This window comes from Camelus ferus, chromosome 3 (assembly GCF_009834535.1).
Source record: "Camelus ferus isolate YT-003-E chromosome 3, BCGSAC_Cfer_1.0, whole genome shotgun sequence".
Lineage (NCBI taxonomy): Eukaryota > Metazoa > Chordata > Mammalia > Artiodactyla > Camelidae > Camelus > Camelus ferus.
In genome coordinates, this window is record NC_045698.1 from 88,119,364 (window position 1) to 88,138,640 (window position 19,277).

At 38.5% G+C, this 19,277-nt stretch overlaps 1 protein-coding gene across 5 annotated transcripts in view; it reads left to right on the forward strand.

Annotated features, from left to right (window-relative positions):
* Window positions 1-19,277, forward strand: part of MEGF10 (multiple EGF like domains 10) — a 243,698-nt gene that overhangs the window by 113,094 nt on the left and 111,327 nt on the right. For all 5 annotated transcript variants that reach the window (XM_032476627.1, XM_032476626.1, XM_006191456.3 and 2 more), the window contains one exon: window positions 14,298-14,430. In XM_032476627.1, the coding sequence (XP_032332518.1) occupies window positions 14,315-14,430 (116 nt within the window). In that variant the 5' untranslated portion in view covers window positions 14,298-14,314. The remainder of the gene's footprint in view (window positions 1-14,297; window positions 14,431-19,277) is intronic.

Genomic DNA, 19,277 nt, shown 5'->3' on the forward strand with positions numbered 1-19,277 from the left:
ACCAGCTAGTGAAGAGGTGAGTAAGAAAATGGCGAATAAAATAGTTTGTGTTATTTCTCTGACAAAATCCCTATCACCTACTCCCAGGATGTCCCAGAGATTATGGGGGCAAAGAAGAAGGATGTCTCAATTAGCCTGGGAGCTCTTCTAAGAGGAAGTAACATTTGATTCATGAGGAATTAGTGAGAATTAAGTGATCAGATCGTTGAAGGCATTGCAAGAAGAAAGAATGGCATGGGGAAAGACAGAGAGTGAGAACATGTAATATTATGGAAAATTGAAGTAGTAGGAGTTGCTCAAGTGACATATGCATGTGGGGACTTGCTGGGTGGTGAGGCTGGACTCAGATCACGTTGAGTGAATGAATGCCAGTTTGGACTTTATCTCAAAGGCAAACTTCAAAAGCTTTTAAGTATAAAAGTGTGATGTTCTGATTTGTGTTTTGAGAGAACTGGTGGCAGCGTGGAGGATGAATTAGAGGTTAATTGGAGAAAAGGATAAATTGATCAAACTGAAAAACTAGTTAAAATGAGTTGTTCTAGGCTTTGATTTTTAAACTTGCTATCAGTAAAACCTACTTTATCTTTGCAACAGAAAGTCAAACTAAAGGACCAATACTACTGAACTGTTTACTGCTGTAGTTAGAATGAGGAATGAAACTGAGTTAATAAATGAGAGAGACTTGTATTTCTCAGGTCTTTATTTTGTATTCTAATATTAAAATAAAATTTAAAAACTTAATGACTCAGGAAGAACCAAACAAAAATTGGACATTTTTGCATTCCTGAAAGAAGTTTTGCTAAGATATAAAAGTGATAAACAATTTAAAATTCTGGGACACCATACTGAGTAGATATAGTTGGCATGACTGGCTGAAAATGAATTTAAAAGTACTTTGGAAAGCAGATAAAATTGCCAAATGATATGTTAAAAAATAGTTATAAAATCATCCTAGAATATACAAAGCTTATCAATACATGAGAAAAGAGGTAACTCTTGCAACAGTTCTTCCATTGGATAATTGCCTTATTAAACCCTAAAAAATAATGAAAAATAAATTAGTGAGAAACATTTCCAATAAGAAGATCAAGCATAATTGATTGAGAATGAGAGAGAAAAAACTAAAATGCCCTTTAAAGTTGTAAAATTATGCCATATTTCAAAGCAACAAAATCAGAAATCTCCCTCAGGATTCTTTAAAAATAAAAAATACTTTAAGGTATATAAGGGATGCACAGTGTCCTCATAAAATTATTAATTTTTGAAAAATTCATGACTTGAAATACATATTTTTCAACAGATTTTATTTGTCCAATTCACCAATTCCAATTCTCTCTGGAGAAGTCTTACCTGACCCAAACCTTTTTCTTCTTTAAACTAGTTTTCTCTTTTTGAATTCTTTATTCACATCTACATACTTGACTCTTCTCTATACTTTATTATTCTCTAAATTTATTTTTTCATTCATTTCGTTCTTCACTCATTCATTTGCCCTCCTCTCTGTGAGGTGCTATTCTAGATACCAAGGATATCACAAAGAACTAAAAAGGCACCATTGCACAGAGGAATTGGGAGAATGTCCATTTATCTCATATCAACTCCTTTGCCTTAGATGTTAGCAAGACTGTTATGAGGCTGGTGTTTACTCTGCTCCAGCAATGCACAGATTGAGTGGACATAATTCATGGTGAACTCCTCCTCCTTGGAATGAAACAGAGTATTCATGAGTTGCCTGATTAAAGTCTTGGCCATTTTGTCGATATTTTAGTGTTAAACTTGTATGAGAACCCGAGGGCCTAAAATTTGTGTATTTGTATTCTATTAAGACTAGCATCAGCCATAGAAGACTAATTTCATCTTTATTATCTTTGTGTGTAATAATTCATAATATTGTGCAAGACAAGCTGACAGGATCTTGGATTTTGGTCCAAGATTAGGCTAAGGAGAAGCTATTTCATATAGCTTTGTGACTTTGGCATACACTTAATTTCTCTGGATTGAGCATCATCATCTGTGAGTTAAAGTATTGGATAGCTTCCTGCTCATGGCTGTGTTCACATAAAAGTCAATGAAACTTAGGCATGGTGGAGGTTTATATTAAAGGCAAATGGAAAATACTGCTCTCATTGTTAAGTTTCCCTGCCACCAAAGCTGCTTTCCTGGCTGATACTTCTGAAAGGGAAATAAAGCAGAGAGACAATGTGTGACCGACCCATCAGGGATCAGAGTTTGATGCTGAGCCAGACTAGAATGTCCCCATGGCATCCAGATCCTGGATTCCCCCCAAAATAGCAGAGAAGGACAAATAAGGAGACACAGGGAAATCAAAAGAGAGAATTATGGGTCTATTGAATGAAGGGAATGGTGTGGAGAATGGCTCTTAACTTTGCTATCAATATGAGATTGTTCTCAAACTATTATTCAGGGTCAGACAAGGTCACGTCTTGAATGAAAGGTCTGTCTAGAGACCACAGGAAGTGGTATTGCTACTCCAGTATGTGGCAATTTATCTACTGAAACAAAGCCCTATTTTAAGAGTCTTAAGGTTGGGGTTTGGGTTGTGGCTTCTTATATTTGCATATATGTGCATTGGTGAGGAAGTGGAGGTTGGAGGGATGGCAGCCCAAACATTTTCTCTGGAATGTCCTGGCCAAATGCAACTTGGAGTAATTACGTTCTTCTGCCTACTTACACTTCCTCAGCAATTTCCTCACATTTTGTCTCAAATCTTCAAAGCTTTGGACCATGTGGGCTTAAAACCATACAGATAAAAGTATCCAGACTCTTTTGTGGCCATGCCTGCTGCTAGAGATGTCTGTGGTCACTCTGCCTCCTGGTCTGGATTAGTGGTTCAGAGCTGAGTAACCCTGGGAAGAATGGCAGTTGAGTTCCGCTGGCACCGATTATTTGAAACATCTGTACAGTATAAATGTGGAAATGCCTTATGTACCTTCTAATTCACATTTTCAGTTTAGACCAGGAAGCAGCTTAGTTACTTGATGAACCTAACTTTTAATGAATTTGCATTTCAATAGGCTCCAGTACACAGACAGGGTATTATTTCAGAAAGACTATGACTATTATACCTGATGGAGAGGTAATTTGACTGGAGTTAAGAAATCTGAGTTCTGGATTCTAGCGTTGGACCTCACACAAACTAGCTCCATGATCATGGTTAAGACATCCTAACTTAGGCCTTCAATTATGGCATCCATAAAATTAAAGGATTCTGATTAGATCCCATAAGGCTTAAAACTATAACTTTCTGTTCTCTTTTTCAACACAAAAGCTCTGTGGAACCCATGACATGTGTAGTGCTTTGGAAACTTTTGAGGAGCCAAATGTGTGTTAAAAACCTCAATTATATGACCTGTTATGAAGTATCAAAAATAGAAGAATGCTCTGTGTGTGTGTGTATGTTTGCCTTAGTAGAATCTAGATTGATGCAGTTGTCAGGAAAATTTTCTAAAATCTTGGTTCCATGGTAATTCTTTTCCTCATGGTGTCTCTGTTCATCTGCATTTTCTTTTCTAAGAAATGATCTTTGAGGAAAGGAAGGCATGACTTGGATTGCTCAGCTTTGCCTAATGGTGAGTATCTCAGGAACTGACGATTAGTGGTTAGCATGATGACCAAGAGTTAGGCAAGTAGGTGACATGTAAGTGCTCCTTGTCACACCAGTGATGGGGGCAGAATGAGCATCCTTCTCCTCCTCCTATAGCAGCTGCACCGTTGAAAAGGACCTTCCTGAGAGAGGGACCGTGCAAATACTTAGGCTTCCCATTATTGTCCCTGTCCTCCTCCTTCTACACCTGTGTGCAAGGAAGGACCTAAGATTCTCCTGACACTCAAGTATCCTGCTGCACATCGGAGAATTTTATTTTTTTCTCTTTCCCTTTACTTTAATTTGATTTTTCCTTTCTAAAGGAAATTGCCTTCTTTTGTCATTTATTCTGTTGCCATTGGATTTTTTTCCTGCTTGTGTTGTGTCAGGATTGGTCAAACTTGAAATGTTCAGGTTCTTTAATCAGTATTATTGGTGGAAAGGGAAAAAAAGCAATTAGTCTCCCTTTCTTTCTGGGCTGATCCAGTTTTATTTTCTAGTTCATTTTTCTTATACACGTTTTTTCTCAGACTGCCTGAGGTCTCATAAAGTGTTTGAATATTGTACCTTGAGTAAATCTTAAATATCATGGTTTAATGCCATTCCTGACCTGACTCTAAAATTCCTCTTTCACTCACTTGCTTTTCCACTCTGTGCTCTAGACAATCTTGCCTATTTGCTTTTCCCTGTGGGAAGCTCTTTTCTCTTGCTTTTGCTCCTGCTGGTTCCTTTGGGTGCAGCCTGTTGTGTTCCATCTACCCAGTGCTGTCTTTAATATGCTCCAATCCCCACTTGCCAGCTAGAAATACTTTCTGAACTCCTATACTTATTTTATAACCTCTTTTGACCCTATCATGGTTTACGTTGCCTTGTTATTACCATCCACATGACACAGTTCTCACATTAGATTGTAAGCTCCTAGAGGGCAGGGAGGGCTTCACCCATTTTTGCTGACTGAGAGAACAGATGTCTGTTCTTGAGCAAAGGCTTTTGAAGAATGTCTATGTGAAAGATTGTTAAAGTAATTACATTATTAGAGATAGCTGATGAAATTTGAATTAGATCTATAGATTAGATGGTAGTACAACATTGATGTTAAATTTCCTCACTTAGACAATTGGACTATAGTTATATAGGTGAATGTTCTTATCCTTAGGAAATGTAAGTTGAAGTATTTAAAAGTTTTTGTATATGTACAAATTACTTTCAGATGGTTAAAGAATGTGGGGAGAGTATAGCTTAGTGGTAGAGTGTATGCTTAGCATGCACAAGGTCCTGGTCTCAATCCCCAGTACCTCCATTAAAAAGGAAGGAAAGAAAGAAATAAACCTAATTACCTCCCGCCAAAAAATTGTTTTTAAAAAAATGCTTAAAGAATATGTATCTATATTGCACATAAACGTGTATGTAGGTTGAGAGTGACAAAGTAAATGTGGTAAAGTGTTAGCAGCTGATGAATCTGAGTGGAGAACACTGTTCTGTTTTGTAGCTTTCAAATAAACTTGGAATTATTTCAAAGTAAAAAGTTAAAAAATGAAATAATAATTCAATTTTATATACCATCCTATCAAAGATATTCATAGAAAATTAGTTCAACTGCAAGAAAATGAAAGGAACATTTATTTGTAGATGAAAAATCAATATAGGAAAGAGTCCAGAATCCATTCATTTAATATTTTATAAATGATTTGTTGCACAGGGCATGTGATAGGCTCTCCAAGTTATTGTGAGGCAGGTCAGTCCCTCCAGATGGTCAAATGTTAAATGGTTAAGGGTAAATGGCAGGATAATCTGGGATAGTGCTTTATGTGGAAGGCAGCAGATGCACCTTAAAACTCAGGCACTGTGAGGTCATGCCTCCATGGACAGAATAACTCAATGTAATTAAAAGATGAGGGACTCTTGCCAGGTGTTATAATGTAGAGAAAAGATTTCAGAATCATTTCAGGTGGGTTCTTCTGTGTGCTACTGCTACTAAAGATGCCAACAAGATGGTGGGCACTACTGAGAGCTATTTTGGATGTCAGATGAAATATTTTTTTGATGTACACATATTGAAATATAGGCATGTTGGATATTTATTGCTGTGTTAACAAGTTATCTCAAAACATGGTGGCTTAAAAAAACAAACATTTACTATCTCATCAATTCTGTGGGTCAGTAATTTGGGAGAAGCTTACTTGGAGGTTCTGGCTCAGGGTCTCATGAGGTTGTAGCTAGTATGTCTGCAGGGGCTACAGTCATCTGAAGGTTTGATAGGGGCTGGAGGATCTGCTCACATGGCTGTCGGCAGGAGGCCTCAGCCTTACGAAATGGCAGTGTCCTAATGAAATGGCAGCTGGCTTCTCACAGAATGGTGATCCAAAAAGCAAGATGGAAACTCCAATGTTTTTGATGACCTAGGTTTGCAAGTTATATTCTGTCATTTTTGCAGTATCTTGTTGGTTACAGAAGTTTACTCTATTCATTGTGAGGAAAGTTTACACAAGACAGGGTTCATCGGAGGCTACCTTAGGGCCTGGCTACAACAATAGTGTATAATTAGGGCTGCCAGAGCATAGTTGTTTGAAAAAGAGAAAGAGTACATCTTGTAAAAGGGATTCAAGGTTTTTGTTGTTGTTGTTGGACAGGCCAAAAAATGAGGACTCTTCATGTTGGGAAGAATGAGTAGGAATGTTACTGAGGAATATTAAATTGTGAGAAGTTTAGGAAGATAAATATAATTTTATTTACCAAATTCTGGAATAAGAAGTAGTATTTGAAGTTTCTTTTTCTAATAAAGAAGAGATGTATTATTTTCCCAGTAGGAGATATAAATAGACAGAACCAAGAAAATATAACTGGGATTCAGAATGGTTTAAACCCCAAGCAGCTCTCCCCAATATCAACCCTATTTTCTATTATTTCTTCCTATCCTGCCTATTCTTCCCTTCATTGTTTCTCACATACTTCCCATTCCTTAGACTACTGCACTGGGACAGGCAGGTCCAGCCCACACCTGAATGAACTAACCTCCACCCACTTTCTTTGCCTTCAGGAGGTGAGACTGTTCCCTTGGTTTGGTTTTCAACCCCTACTCTGTGCTCATCTCCAAAACACTTCTTTCATCAAATAATGTACCCTACTCAAAGACTTACATGTATTCCAGTGCAGACAGGATGAAATCATTGGGATTCCTTTGATTGGTGCTTCAGACCTTTCGTCAAGAAGCTCTGCCTTCCTTTCTAGCACTACTTCTCATAATTCCTTACAAGACTTTGTGTTCTCCACCTTGGCTCACACTTTTCTCTCTGCCTCTTGGCCCCTCCCCATGGTATTCATTTGCCCACAGGCTTCCTTTAATCCTGATGTGATGCTGAGGGCGGATCAGACATTGCAGTCATCAGCCAGACATGTTCAAATCTCTGCTCTAACTATCTAATTTCAGGTGAAACATTTAATCTCAGCCAATGAAATTCTGTATGTGAGGCACGAGGCTTGAAGTAGGCACTCAGTGATTTCTAGTTTTTTATTTTTTGAAAACTTCTTTTCATGTTTGACCTTTTTCATGAGCCTTCACTGCACACATTGACTTTTCTCTTCTCTTCAAACTCTGTCAGTTTCCTTCTACATTGACTCATTTGGCAAGTAAGTATATTTTATTTATAATCTTCCTCTGGAGTAGATTTTGAACTATTAAAGATAGAGACCATGCCTTATAAGGCACAGGAATTCCCACAGTTGCTTGCCCTTAGATCCTTAGTGGATATTATTTGTGGATGTTTTTCCATCTGTTGTAGGAGGTGGATTTACAGCATTGTTGTAGAGTACTTTCCAAAGTTAGTGATGAGTGGATGACCATGGTCTCCCCAAAACTACCCCTTAATGCCACCTGGATTACAGCTGTGGGGTTGGCTGTGTTGACTGAAATAAAATGCACAACCTATAAGTTGAGAGTTATGTTTTATTTGGTGGACTTTCTGAGGACTCAGGCCTGGGGTGAGGCGGGGGCGGGGGCAGCCTCTCAGATCGTTCTAATAGACTGTTCTGCCCCGAGAAAAGAAAAGCCTGGATATATAGGAGTTTTTGCAACAAAGACCAGGTACTTGGTGCATCAAAAGATTACTATTAATTAAAGAAAACCAGATATCAAGTTAAGGAATTTAGCACTTTTCTATGTGTGGAAAGGTGCAAAGGTCTGGGCTCACTGAAATCATTCCTTTGATATGCACCTAACTATCTAGGGCCAGTATGCTGTTCTTTCACATCCTGAATTCCCTCAGGGTGCACCAGGGGATGGCTGCAGAGGCCAGGCTGCCTGCTCGTCCGCATCCTGTAACCTTGTCCTCACCGTGGGGAGTGGCGGTAGCGGCTGCTGACTTGATGGCCACAGCATCCTTTGTTCACTGATATGGTTGGCAATATTTTTCATTCACAGCTGGTTAAGTAGGTGAGGCTGTGCCTCTGTGTTCCCCCAGCAGCCTGTTTGGTCTTCTTCCTGGCTCTGTCTTGCTGCGTTGAGATGGTATGAGTCCGCTTAGGTATGTCAATGCCTGACATCCTCAAGGATTTGCCCAGTTTTTGCTTGAGGTAAAGTGCTCAGTGAATGCCAGAACTGCTGTTAAACACCCACTTCATGCTAATGTTTAGGGGCTTTTTTGTTGTTGTTTATAAAGCCCTTATGAGTTTATAAAATAGAATTGGAGGTTTTTTTTTTATTTTACTAAATGTTAATAGCCACACTCAACTTATATTCTTAGAAGCTTCCAAGAAGTGCTTTGTGGCTGCTATTACAACATGATTGAGTTTGACTTAGAAGACTATCTTGGTTGTGGTTTTGAGATTAGCAAAATGACCTGGGGATTCCCAGACAAAAATATATAACATTGTACCATTTCAAATGAGTAGTTATGCTTGAGTAAAGTCATATGCTATTAGAATCACTAGCTTTGGATGGTGAAAATAGAAATCAGGACAGTGCCTCAGGGATTCCTTTTATCGGTGAAGTATTTCCATGAAAGTCCTCGTCTGAGGTTGTTCTTGGGGCAACCGGCAAGCGTTACTCTTTTGACATCTTTAATACTCTGAAGCTGGACCTCTGATGCTCTCTTCAACAGGCTCAGAGCTTCAGGAAGAACACAGCACACCTGGGCAGCCTTTCTGAGTAGTTTAAGGAAAAGCTAGTACATCCTTTGTAGATAACATGATAGAGTGATCGAGTGGACTAGGGGGCTCTTGGTATCTGGGTGGGGTGGGGGGATTGTGAAAATGTGGCTGTTCTTAATCAGGGAATCAGTTTTCATTTAGAGAACTATGAGAGGATTTTAGAGAAATGAGCTTGAAAAAACACGGGGCGAGGGCACCCAAGTTACTGCTATGGGTGCACTTAACGATTCTAGGATGGCAATAGATTTTAGAGCCTGAAAGAATTGTCTGGAATCATTTATTCCTTCGTTGTTGCAAAAATTAATTAGCAAGTCAACGCCCCATTATTTATTTCTCCCTAACCCACTGATAAAGAAACTACTCCCTGTCATCAGAACGCAGACTCATCCATTGTAAGGATTTTATTCAACCTGATTGTTTATTGAGGTTTTTGTGGTAGCATAGGCAAAGCCTGCCTTCCGAGTAGGCAGTAAGAGTTAACTCTGCCTGCTGCGTTTCCTCTTTCTAATAGGAGCACTTTAGCAATGCTAATCAGTTGTACTGATTTTCTGTTTTGATTTTTCCATAATGATTAAGTGAATGATATGGAATGCAATCAAGTTTGGCACTAGGGGGTTCATGCAAATGACTTTATTTTTTTACATTTTAATTTTTGTTAAATGTAACCACAAGGAAAGATGAAGACTGGGTGGGTAGGGGTAGCTTCACATCCAATTTAGAGTTTTGAATGTTTGAAAATGTCTATTTCAAGGAAACATGTTATCACTGTGTTGCTTTTTTTTCCAATTGAAATAATGCTATTTTTTTAAAGATTGTATTTTGTTTTCATTTGTGCTCTAAAGTGGTAGATTATAGTGTCAAACAAGATAACAGCTTAAAAGAGAAATGGGGAAGAAAAATGTATTATTGAACTTTTTTCCTTCAGGGTAGGCGTAAAGGAAAAATGGTCCACATGGTTACTCATCAAAACCTACAGAAGAAAACAAATAAAATAGGGAAAGAGTATAGGAAATGCCCCCATTCACTTGTTTTGATTGCCTATCAGTGCTTTTATTAAACAAGACAGAACAAAAGGAAAGACCACCCATGTTTCTGAATATAGGGAAACGTTCCATTTCTGTACTTCTGTACAGCTCATTGGTATGTTTGTGAAAAGTCTTCTTCCTCTGCCATGTGTAACATTTGAATTATTTTCTCAAATGGTTTTAATCAGTTTATGTGAGTTTGCATGATCCCTGCATCTTGACCTAGCAATTCTTTTTGCCTTTAACATTTTATACTTTAATGGAGATTATTCTAGAACTCAGTTAATTTTCTAATTTTAATTTGGAAAATGCTCTGGGAATAAGAGACCAAGTGACATACATACCATTTAAAATATACTATTATTTTCCCTTCCATGAAGGTCACCAGCAACTTTGCAATGCAGTTTGATTTTTCTGTATGCTCAATTTCAAAAGCAATGAGGAGGTGACCAAATTCTACTTTTTCATTTTTTTTCTGCCATCCCCATGGAGAGGCTAAAGCTTTCACAGGGCCATGCATCTGGTGCAAAGCAAGAATTTGGCGTTATAATTTTTACATTAAAAGACGACACACAGCCTCTTTCTTTATCTTGGCAGTTCGATTCATTGCTTACAGCAATCTCCAGCTTTACAGACTAAACATTTCTAATTGGGAAATGGATGGTGTGCGTCTGAGATGGCGACTCAGGACATAAACTTTCCAATTTGGGGTAATTGTTTGTGAGTAGATGGCAGATTACTGCTGACCAGCTCCAGTGTTCTGTCTTGGAGGAAAGAATGAAAAGTTAATATACATATTTCACACTTCACTGAAACAAAATACTTACCCTGACATAGATAAGGCAATGAGACAGAGAGATATTTGCCATACTTATTTGTTACAACCAAATATATGAAAGGTGTTCTTTTTCTGATGGATGAGGAATACACGATAGTATATTACATGTCTTCAACCGTGAAACGAGGATGATAAAAATACCTTCTTAGGTAAGTTATTGGGAGGATTAAATAGGTAATTCATGTAAAAGGTTCACACTGCACCTGGAACACAGTAATAGGTCAGGAAATGTTAGCTGTTATTGTTTATCATCATTGTCAGCATGATTACTTTTTATCCCTTCCTGTTAAGCAGAATAGCTTCTTTAATTATATAACATTCAGCTTCAGATTCTACAACTTCGTGATGGTTAGAAACATCAGTAACTTGAATTAATTTATAAGCTATATTTTGGCTTCTCTTTTATGCTTTATATATTGGAATTATTTTGCGGTGATGGAAATCCCCTTTTTATTTTTTTATTTTTATTTTTAAATTTTATTTTATTGAGTTACAGTCAGTTTAGAATGTTGTGTCAATTTCCAGCGTAGAGCACACTTTTTCAGTCATACATGAACTTACATATATTCCCTGTCACATTCTTGTCCATGGTGAGCTACCACAAGATCTTGTATGTATTTCCCTGTGCTATACAGTATAATCTTGTTTATCTATTCCATGTCTACCTGTCAGTATCTACAAATTTCAAACTCCCAATCTGTCCCTTCCCAGCCATCTCCCCCCGACAACCACAAGTTTTTATTCTATGTCTATGAGTCTGGGAAATCCCCCTTTTAAAGATTTCACAATCTCAGATAGTGGCTGACACCATCTTTTAATTATTCTACAAATTCATGACATTTATTCCTTATTCCAAATCAAACATTTTCTTTTGTTTTAGCCTTTGTGGAGTTAGAGATAGATAATTTGTCATAATATACTTAATATACTTGTACTTATAAACAGTCTCGGTTTTCAAAGTATTTAATATTTCTTCATTTAATCTATTTTCTTGTATTTGACGAATTAAACTATTTCCTAAGTTTAGGTTTTTGCTGGTATTGTTATTAAGATAATCTTATGTTTTATTTATTTATCTTAAAATTTAAAAAATTGAAATATAGTTGATTTACAATATTGTATTAATTTCTGGTGTATAGCCTAGTGATTCATAAACTTACGTTTTAAAACCATGAGATCATTCCTCAATAAATTTGGTTCCTAGATAGTAAAAACTGGTAACCTCCTGGAGTGGAAAGTTAGTATAAGTTCTCAAAATGCCAGCTCTCACCCGGAAAATAACTGCTTTGGTCTCATAATCTGGCCTATTGTTACTAGTTTTGATACAGGAAAATGGGGTATGAGAGGATGGCCATGTCCCAGGTCTCAGGCAAGTCCCTGGGACGTGCCCCACCACGTGAGGGTCCTTGGCTTTGCACAGGAAAGAATTCAAGAGCGAGCCATAGTAGAGTGAAGGTAGATTTTTTTCAGAGAGATACACACTCCACAGACAGTGTGAGCTGTTTCAGTAGGTGAGAGAGAGCGAGAGGCCTAGGAGATACACAGTCCAAAGGCAGAGTTCGGGCCATCTCCAGAGGTGAGAGGTAGTGGTCTCAGAGCATGGTGTCCTCTAGAAAAAAGTGAGATCGGCCACAAGGTGTGGGGTGGTTAAAGGAAAAGTAGATACACAATCCATAGACAGAGTGTGGGCTGTCTTCGAAAGCGAGAGAGAGTGACCACGAGGTGCAGGGTTGCTGATTTTTATGGGCTCGGTAACTTCATATGCCAACAAGTGGCAGGATTATTCCAACTACTTTGGGGAAGGGGCAGGGATTCCCTGGAATTGGGCCACTACCCACTTTTTGACCTTTTATGGTCAGCCTCAGAATTGTCATGATGCCTGTGGGTGTGTCACTCACCATCCTAACACAATACAGTGAGCGTATAATGAAGCTCAAAGTCCACTGGAGATCAGATCTCCCTCCATCTTGGGCCTCAAGGTCTACTGGGAGTTGAATCTTTGGTTGCTATGTCATTGTTTTCATGGTTAGCCTTGCCCACTTCCCTCTTGTCTCAGTTTCACCAATTTACTAACAGGCAGGTGAATGCTTATTTTCTTTTGCATTAGTCAATGCATCAGCTATTTCTAATTCCATGTCCATTTTTATGATTGTATAAAGTCATTTTATATAGTGTGACAGTTGAACTTTTCCTCCTCACTAAAGTGCAAGGTTTCTGGAGGCAAAGATACAGGGAGGGTGTCCAGGCATACGCATTACAGCTGTTACAGGCTCGAGCTGACCAGTGCCTGGCATAGGGCAGGGGTTCAGTAAATGCCCACAGGTGATTTCATGTGAATGTCTCACAGGAACCTCAAATTTGACATATTTAAAACAGAACTAAAGCCTCTTCCCCCTACCTCTGCCCTCCCTGCCTCCCAGGATGAGGGCTTCTGTGACTCCATCTCCATGAGGGGCTCACCCTGCACCCAAGGGTCCCTCTCTCTTACTCCTGCATTCAGTCACCAAGTCCTATCAGTTTCACCTCCTGAAAAACCCACAGAATCACTCAGTTCCCTGCAACCGCAGTGTTACATCCTATTTCACTCAAAGTCGTGATTCAAATGACCTTCCTCTGACAGTCTCCCCCTGCAGGTCCTTCTTCCCCTGCAGCCAGTGATTTTTCTGATGTCACCCCAGACCCTTTCCTAGCTCTCTGTTATCCTTGGATGAGGTTCACATACTTGCTGATGTCTTATACAACCCGTTGTGATGTGCCCTCTGTCTCTTTCTCCAGCTGAGCTAATTTGATCTCCTTACGGGTGCCTGACCTTCCCTCACCTCTGTTCCCTTTGCCTGAAACATTCTCTTCCCTCTTCTTCTATCTCCTTTGCAGGCCTAATTCTTTTGCAGAGGTGTTACTATTTGTTTTTCCATTATGATCTTTCTTCCTCTCAATAATAACAGGTTTATTTTCTCCAATATTCACCTCCAAACACCTTTACACTGTTTTCTGTACACCTATGGAGAAACATCTATAAAACAGCTGGTTTTGCTTCTGTTTAGCAGAGGGGGAAACAGAAGCACTAAATATAAGAAACTAATGTCATGATTTTTGTCATGATTATTAAATTATCAAGATCTTAATGGTCAGGAACAGGAAGTAGATCTGTGCTTTCTGTCCAGTTTTTGCACAGTGCCTAGGACAGAGTAGGCATTCAGTGCACATTGAATGAATTTTTGAATGAATCTCAGTTTAAGCCTGAGGTGCCTCTCCCTTGAGTCAATGGAGCTTCTGTCTCATTGTTTATCCTCTAGGACAAATGAGGCCAGATTCCTCTTTGAGACCTCTTCTTCCAGAAGGGAAATATGCCTGGTGAGAGAATCTGGAAGCCTGTGTCGCTCTGAGTTGTTCGGGTAGATTCCTTTAATGTTGGCTGGCATGGATGAGAAGGCCTTTTGTTCTGGTGGCAATTAACAATGATTTGCACATTTAGTAATTTACAAAATGGTGGCCATCCTGACAACATAAGAAATACCTCTCTCTCCTGGACCATGAAAGCTGGTGACCCATCTATTTAAACCCAAGACTCGTTATGTGTGTTTCAGCCCTAGTGACAACTGCTACTGAATAGTTACTGTACTGAAAAGAATTCCATGTAGGTCATTTTAATGCTCCCCTAATTTGGATTTTTTTTTCCTTGTAGATTTTTCTTCAGAAAAAATGGCTATTTCTTTGAACTCGTGCCTGGGCTTTATCTGCTTATTGTTATGCCACTGGATCAGAACAGCGTCATCTCTGAACCTTGAAGACCCTAATGTGTGTAGCCACTGGGAAAGGTAATAGTTTCAAAAGTCATTTGAGAAGTAATTTCTGATAGATTCCTTTATGTACTATCATTATTAGTCTCATATATCAAATCAGAATTTCAGAAGAGATTGTAAAATTCCTTTTATGTAAAAATCGTTAGTTATATGTAATGAATTAGATAGTATAAGTCACTTGGTCTTAGAGAATATAATGTAAAAAAAAAATCCTGATATACTGATTCTTACACAGGTGTGATTTTAAGTCCAGGGAAAACATGAATAACTATTAAAGTGACCTCCCTAAGGGCTTCTGCCTGCTCTGTATCTATTTGCAATAATTTGGTGGAGCTGGACTTACGTGTGGGCAGCAATAAGAGCAGTGGGAGACAGTAGGGAGTAATGTACTACAGTGCTGAAATGTATGGCATAAAAAATTCTGCGGTAGGTGGCCTGAAGGAGATGTGATTTCTGGAGGAACTGGCAAGGCTGCATGGAAATGGTGTCACTTGAGACGTCCCCTGAAAACCTGAATGAGACTAATGGATGACAGTGATTGGAGGGATTCTAGGAAAGGAAGTTAGTTTGAAACCAGTGCCATGCAGACCATGAAGCGCTGTGTCCAACAGATGAGGGTCAGTACAGTATTGGAGGAGAACAAGATTGAGTAGATTATATGAAAGCAGATGATGTAATGTCCAGATCTGTGTCCAGATTTGCAGGTAGGAAATACAGAGGAAGTACAAAATAAAAGGTCATCTCATAGTCCCTTTGGAACACAAAAATAGCTCAAATCATCTAGTGATATTGTAGTGCAGTCCAACGCAGTTTACTCTGCTCTAATGCTACTTGCATTCCTAAGAAAGTATGTTTCTTTATCCAAAATTAACACTGCAAATTTTTCAGACAAATAGACAGTATCAGGTACTAAGAGTAATACACATTTTTAATAGCTGTAAGTGCAATGACATCAAACTCTTGGTCTTTTTATCCCATCACCCTCAGCACCATGCTTAGTGCACCACAGTACACATTCTCATCACTGTCGTCACCCATGGGTGGGATGCACAAAGCTCAGAGCCTTTCAAGCATAGCAGCTGTGTTGTTCTCGGGGCACACTGGTTCCTTACTCACAGTGCTTTTTTTCGGCGAGGGCCAGTCCACATCTCCATTGGCAGTATTACAGTCAGGGTCACAAAAACATATTTCCTTGATCGATCAATAGAGTTATGTATCATTATGACACTTTAAGCTGTAGAAGAAACATGTATGTGTAATAAAGTTTATATATTTGTGGCATTGACTATTATACAGAATTTAGGAGGAGGGACCTCCTGTTAATTATCTTTATAATTTTCACAGAACCTTCCAGAAAACATTTCACCCACAAAGTACATAATAAATATTTATTAAAGTAATAAAAAATGAATCAATGAATACATGAATTACGGGGAACATATCAAATTTAGAAAAGGGGGATCCCATTGGTGGTTGAACTCCTTGGAGGATGATAGCTTTGGAATGGGAGAAAAAGTCAAATTTGTAAGATTTCGTGAAGTAAGAATCAAGAGGCTTTAGTAATACATTAACTGTGGAATGTGAAAGAGGCAGAAAAGGCTGAGCTTAGAATCTGCCGCGGGAAAGAGTGGAGGTGTAACTGCACACGTGGAAAAATAAAAGGAAGGGATTTGATTTGACAGGGAAGAGATCACTGATTCTGTCACATTTGTGGTCATAAGATCGAGTTGATACATGGGCCAGGAAGTGTTTGGGACTATAGATTTGGGAGTCTCCAGCATGATGAGACGTGAACAGATGAACTCTCTGAGGGAGAGGCTCTAAAGAGAAAAGAACCCAAGTCTGCAAGTAATCCAGCATCCACTCATGTACACATTTTGTCCTGATTCCTTGCTCAATATTTAGCTAAACTTACCAACACATGACTGCATTGTTCTGTTTGCCATTTTTAATTCCCAGTGTCTAAAACACTGCCTTGCATATGGTATGTGCTCAGTAAATAATTGTTGATGAGGAAGCTCATGCTTTGATGGGAAATGACGAAATGTGGACATCACTAGTAGGGGCAGCGGGGAGAGAGCGAGCAGAAGCATGTTAATCTCTAAACGTAATATAACTCCATTCTTGTACAAGTGATTAGAGTAACCTCTTTAGAGTTTTAGTACTAATGGGGAGGGAAATTGAGTGTGGAAAAAATCAGGAAATGATGGATATTTTTTTCCTGTCCATATTTTTCCAAGAACTGCTAGAAAGAAAAATTGACAGCCAAAATCTTCTTACTGATAAATTTGCTGTTATAAAGCTTTGAAGACAGGTTAAAAAAACAAACAAACTGAAATTGCTTTGGCAACAGTGCAGAAAGGAGTATTTATTATTTAAAAGATCAAATAAAGGTGTTGTGATAAACAATAAGTTCATACTGTAAAGCACAGGGAACTATATTCAGTATCTTATAGTAACTTATGGTTAAAAAGGATATGAAAATGAATATATGTATGTTCCTATATGACTGAAGCATTATGCTGTACACCAGAAATTGACACAACATTGTAAACTGACTATACTGTAATAAAAATGTATTTAAAAAACAAAACAAAAACAATCAAAAAAAGAGTGTTGGTGACAGGTTCTCCTGTGTTTTCAAAAACTGAAATGAGCTTGAATTGAAATGGGCAGAAGATGATTAGCTTCAAGGACAAAATTCCTGGAGGTAGAGCTGAGTAGGGCTCATTGTAGGTTTTCCTTATACTCAAACACACCTGTCACCAACATCCGAGCCCTGGCCTCACCTGTAGCCTTATTTCTTAGAGTGTGGTCTGTGAAACTGTAGTGGCAGGAACCTCAGCTGGGAGCTTGTTGGAAATGCAGACTCTCAGGTCCCTCCCCAAACATACTGAACCATTTGCTTTCAAAGAAAAGCATGCCTCATTTTAATGCAGCAGTTGTGATTCTTAGAAGTTGTACATGAAATGAAATTAAGGAAAATTAAATCATTTAAAAATACACAAGGGATGCTTGTTATTAAAGGAATTCTGTACCGCATCCTTTTGGAAAATGAATGATGCCATGAATCATCTGTTCCTTCTCCCCATTCCCTTTCCCTGTTGTGTGGGTTTAAGCGTTTCCCTCTTTTGGGGTTTCTTCTAAAGAAGGCACAAATAAAGAGAAGCCATTCTCTGCCCAGTCCCTTGGGGGTGGGACACATACTGGTAGTAATTGAAGCTGCAGTCGTGAAGCAAACAGTTAAGAAATGATCATTATTACCATATCTGATTAAAGTAACAAGGTAATTTAGGTAGATAAAATGTAATTAACCACTTTGGAATGTGTCCAAGTGATGATGGCTTTTCCTCCCCCTGTTCTTTGACCTTAAATCAAATCTTGCTGGCGTTCCTCTGCAGATAATACTTAATAGGTTAGAATCATGATGATGATATGTTTTCAATGTGTTTGAGAAGGTTAAACAAACAAGCAGGAGATAAAGAGTTTGGCATCTTGATGTTGGAAATAGTGCAGAATTGAGATCAAATTCCTTTTATACTACAGTTTGCCGCTCCCTGTCTACTGTAGAAACTTTAGCTGTTCTAGTGACATCTGAGAGGGACAGAGGGGCAGGATAGTGTCTGGGAGGTCCTGGTGTTAGTGCTAGCTCCAGACTGACCACTAGTACTGGGATCTCGTTGCTCATTTGTGATGAAAATGGGATTGGGCTAGACAATCGAGAAGATTCCTTCCCATTCTGTGACTTTAAGAGCAGCTGCAGCTGAACATGGAGGTGTGGCTTGTTAGCAAAGGTGCTAATTAAGTTTAAACAGCATCCCAGGTACTGGCCAGAGAAGCAGTGATAAGGACCAGAGGAGGCCGTCCATTTCTCAGAGATATTTTCCTTCATGATGCAGGCACACAGCTTCCAGAACATGGCTTGAAAGGTGACAAAAACTTAATTGTCTAAAGATTAGTAGGTATGGAGCAAATTTGGTGTAGTCACGAGTATTTGGCAGTCATAGTTTGACTAACATGGAAAAATACTTACGATATGCTCTTAAAGTAGGTTTAAAGGTATGTGCATAGCATGAATATAAAAATATAAAAACAAAAAAGCTAAACTAACACTAAAAACTAAGAACCCCTAGCAACTGTAAAGAAATTCAGCCAAATGGTGGTGGTGATTAGGTCAGACTTATGAAATTCTCTCACTCTCTTCTTAAAAGTTTGTTTTCTAGATTTTCTACTGTGATGATAATATTAAAAATGAAAAATAAAAAGAGAGATTGTTTAGAAAAGAAAAAAGAGTGTATAAAAGAATTTTAGATTGAAAAGGCTTAGAACCCTTCTGTAAACTGGAAGCCTCAGTATCTGATCAAAGGGAAAAGTAATTTACGTTCAGTCTGTTCTTCGTTGAGTTTGAGACTCCGAATAATTCTAATAAGAAGTGTTAAGATTGAAGAGAAATACTCAACCATAGTGAATTTTAGATTCCGATTTCCCCCAAACTGTGTATGTCTCTCCATCAAAGTCATAGCATGTTATTTTTAGCATTTATTTACTTGCCTGGCTTCTCTTTGAGGGCAGGAATTGCATGTGAGTTTTTCAATAATTGTTTGTTGAATTGAAATATTTAATGGTTTGATTACCCTTTTATAGAGATGAGCTTTTTTTATGTCCTAAAAGCAGAGACACATCCTGCAATGTGTGCTCTTGGTGAAAAGCTATTGTCCAGAAGAGGAAATTCCTGTACTTTAACATTTTCTCCGTGTAAGCAACCTTCCAGGCTGCTAGAAATTAGTGAAGATGCTTTTCACATGTGCTTGTGGAGTCAGCTCCCCCATTACATACAGTGGCCTGTGTTTGCTGATCATCAC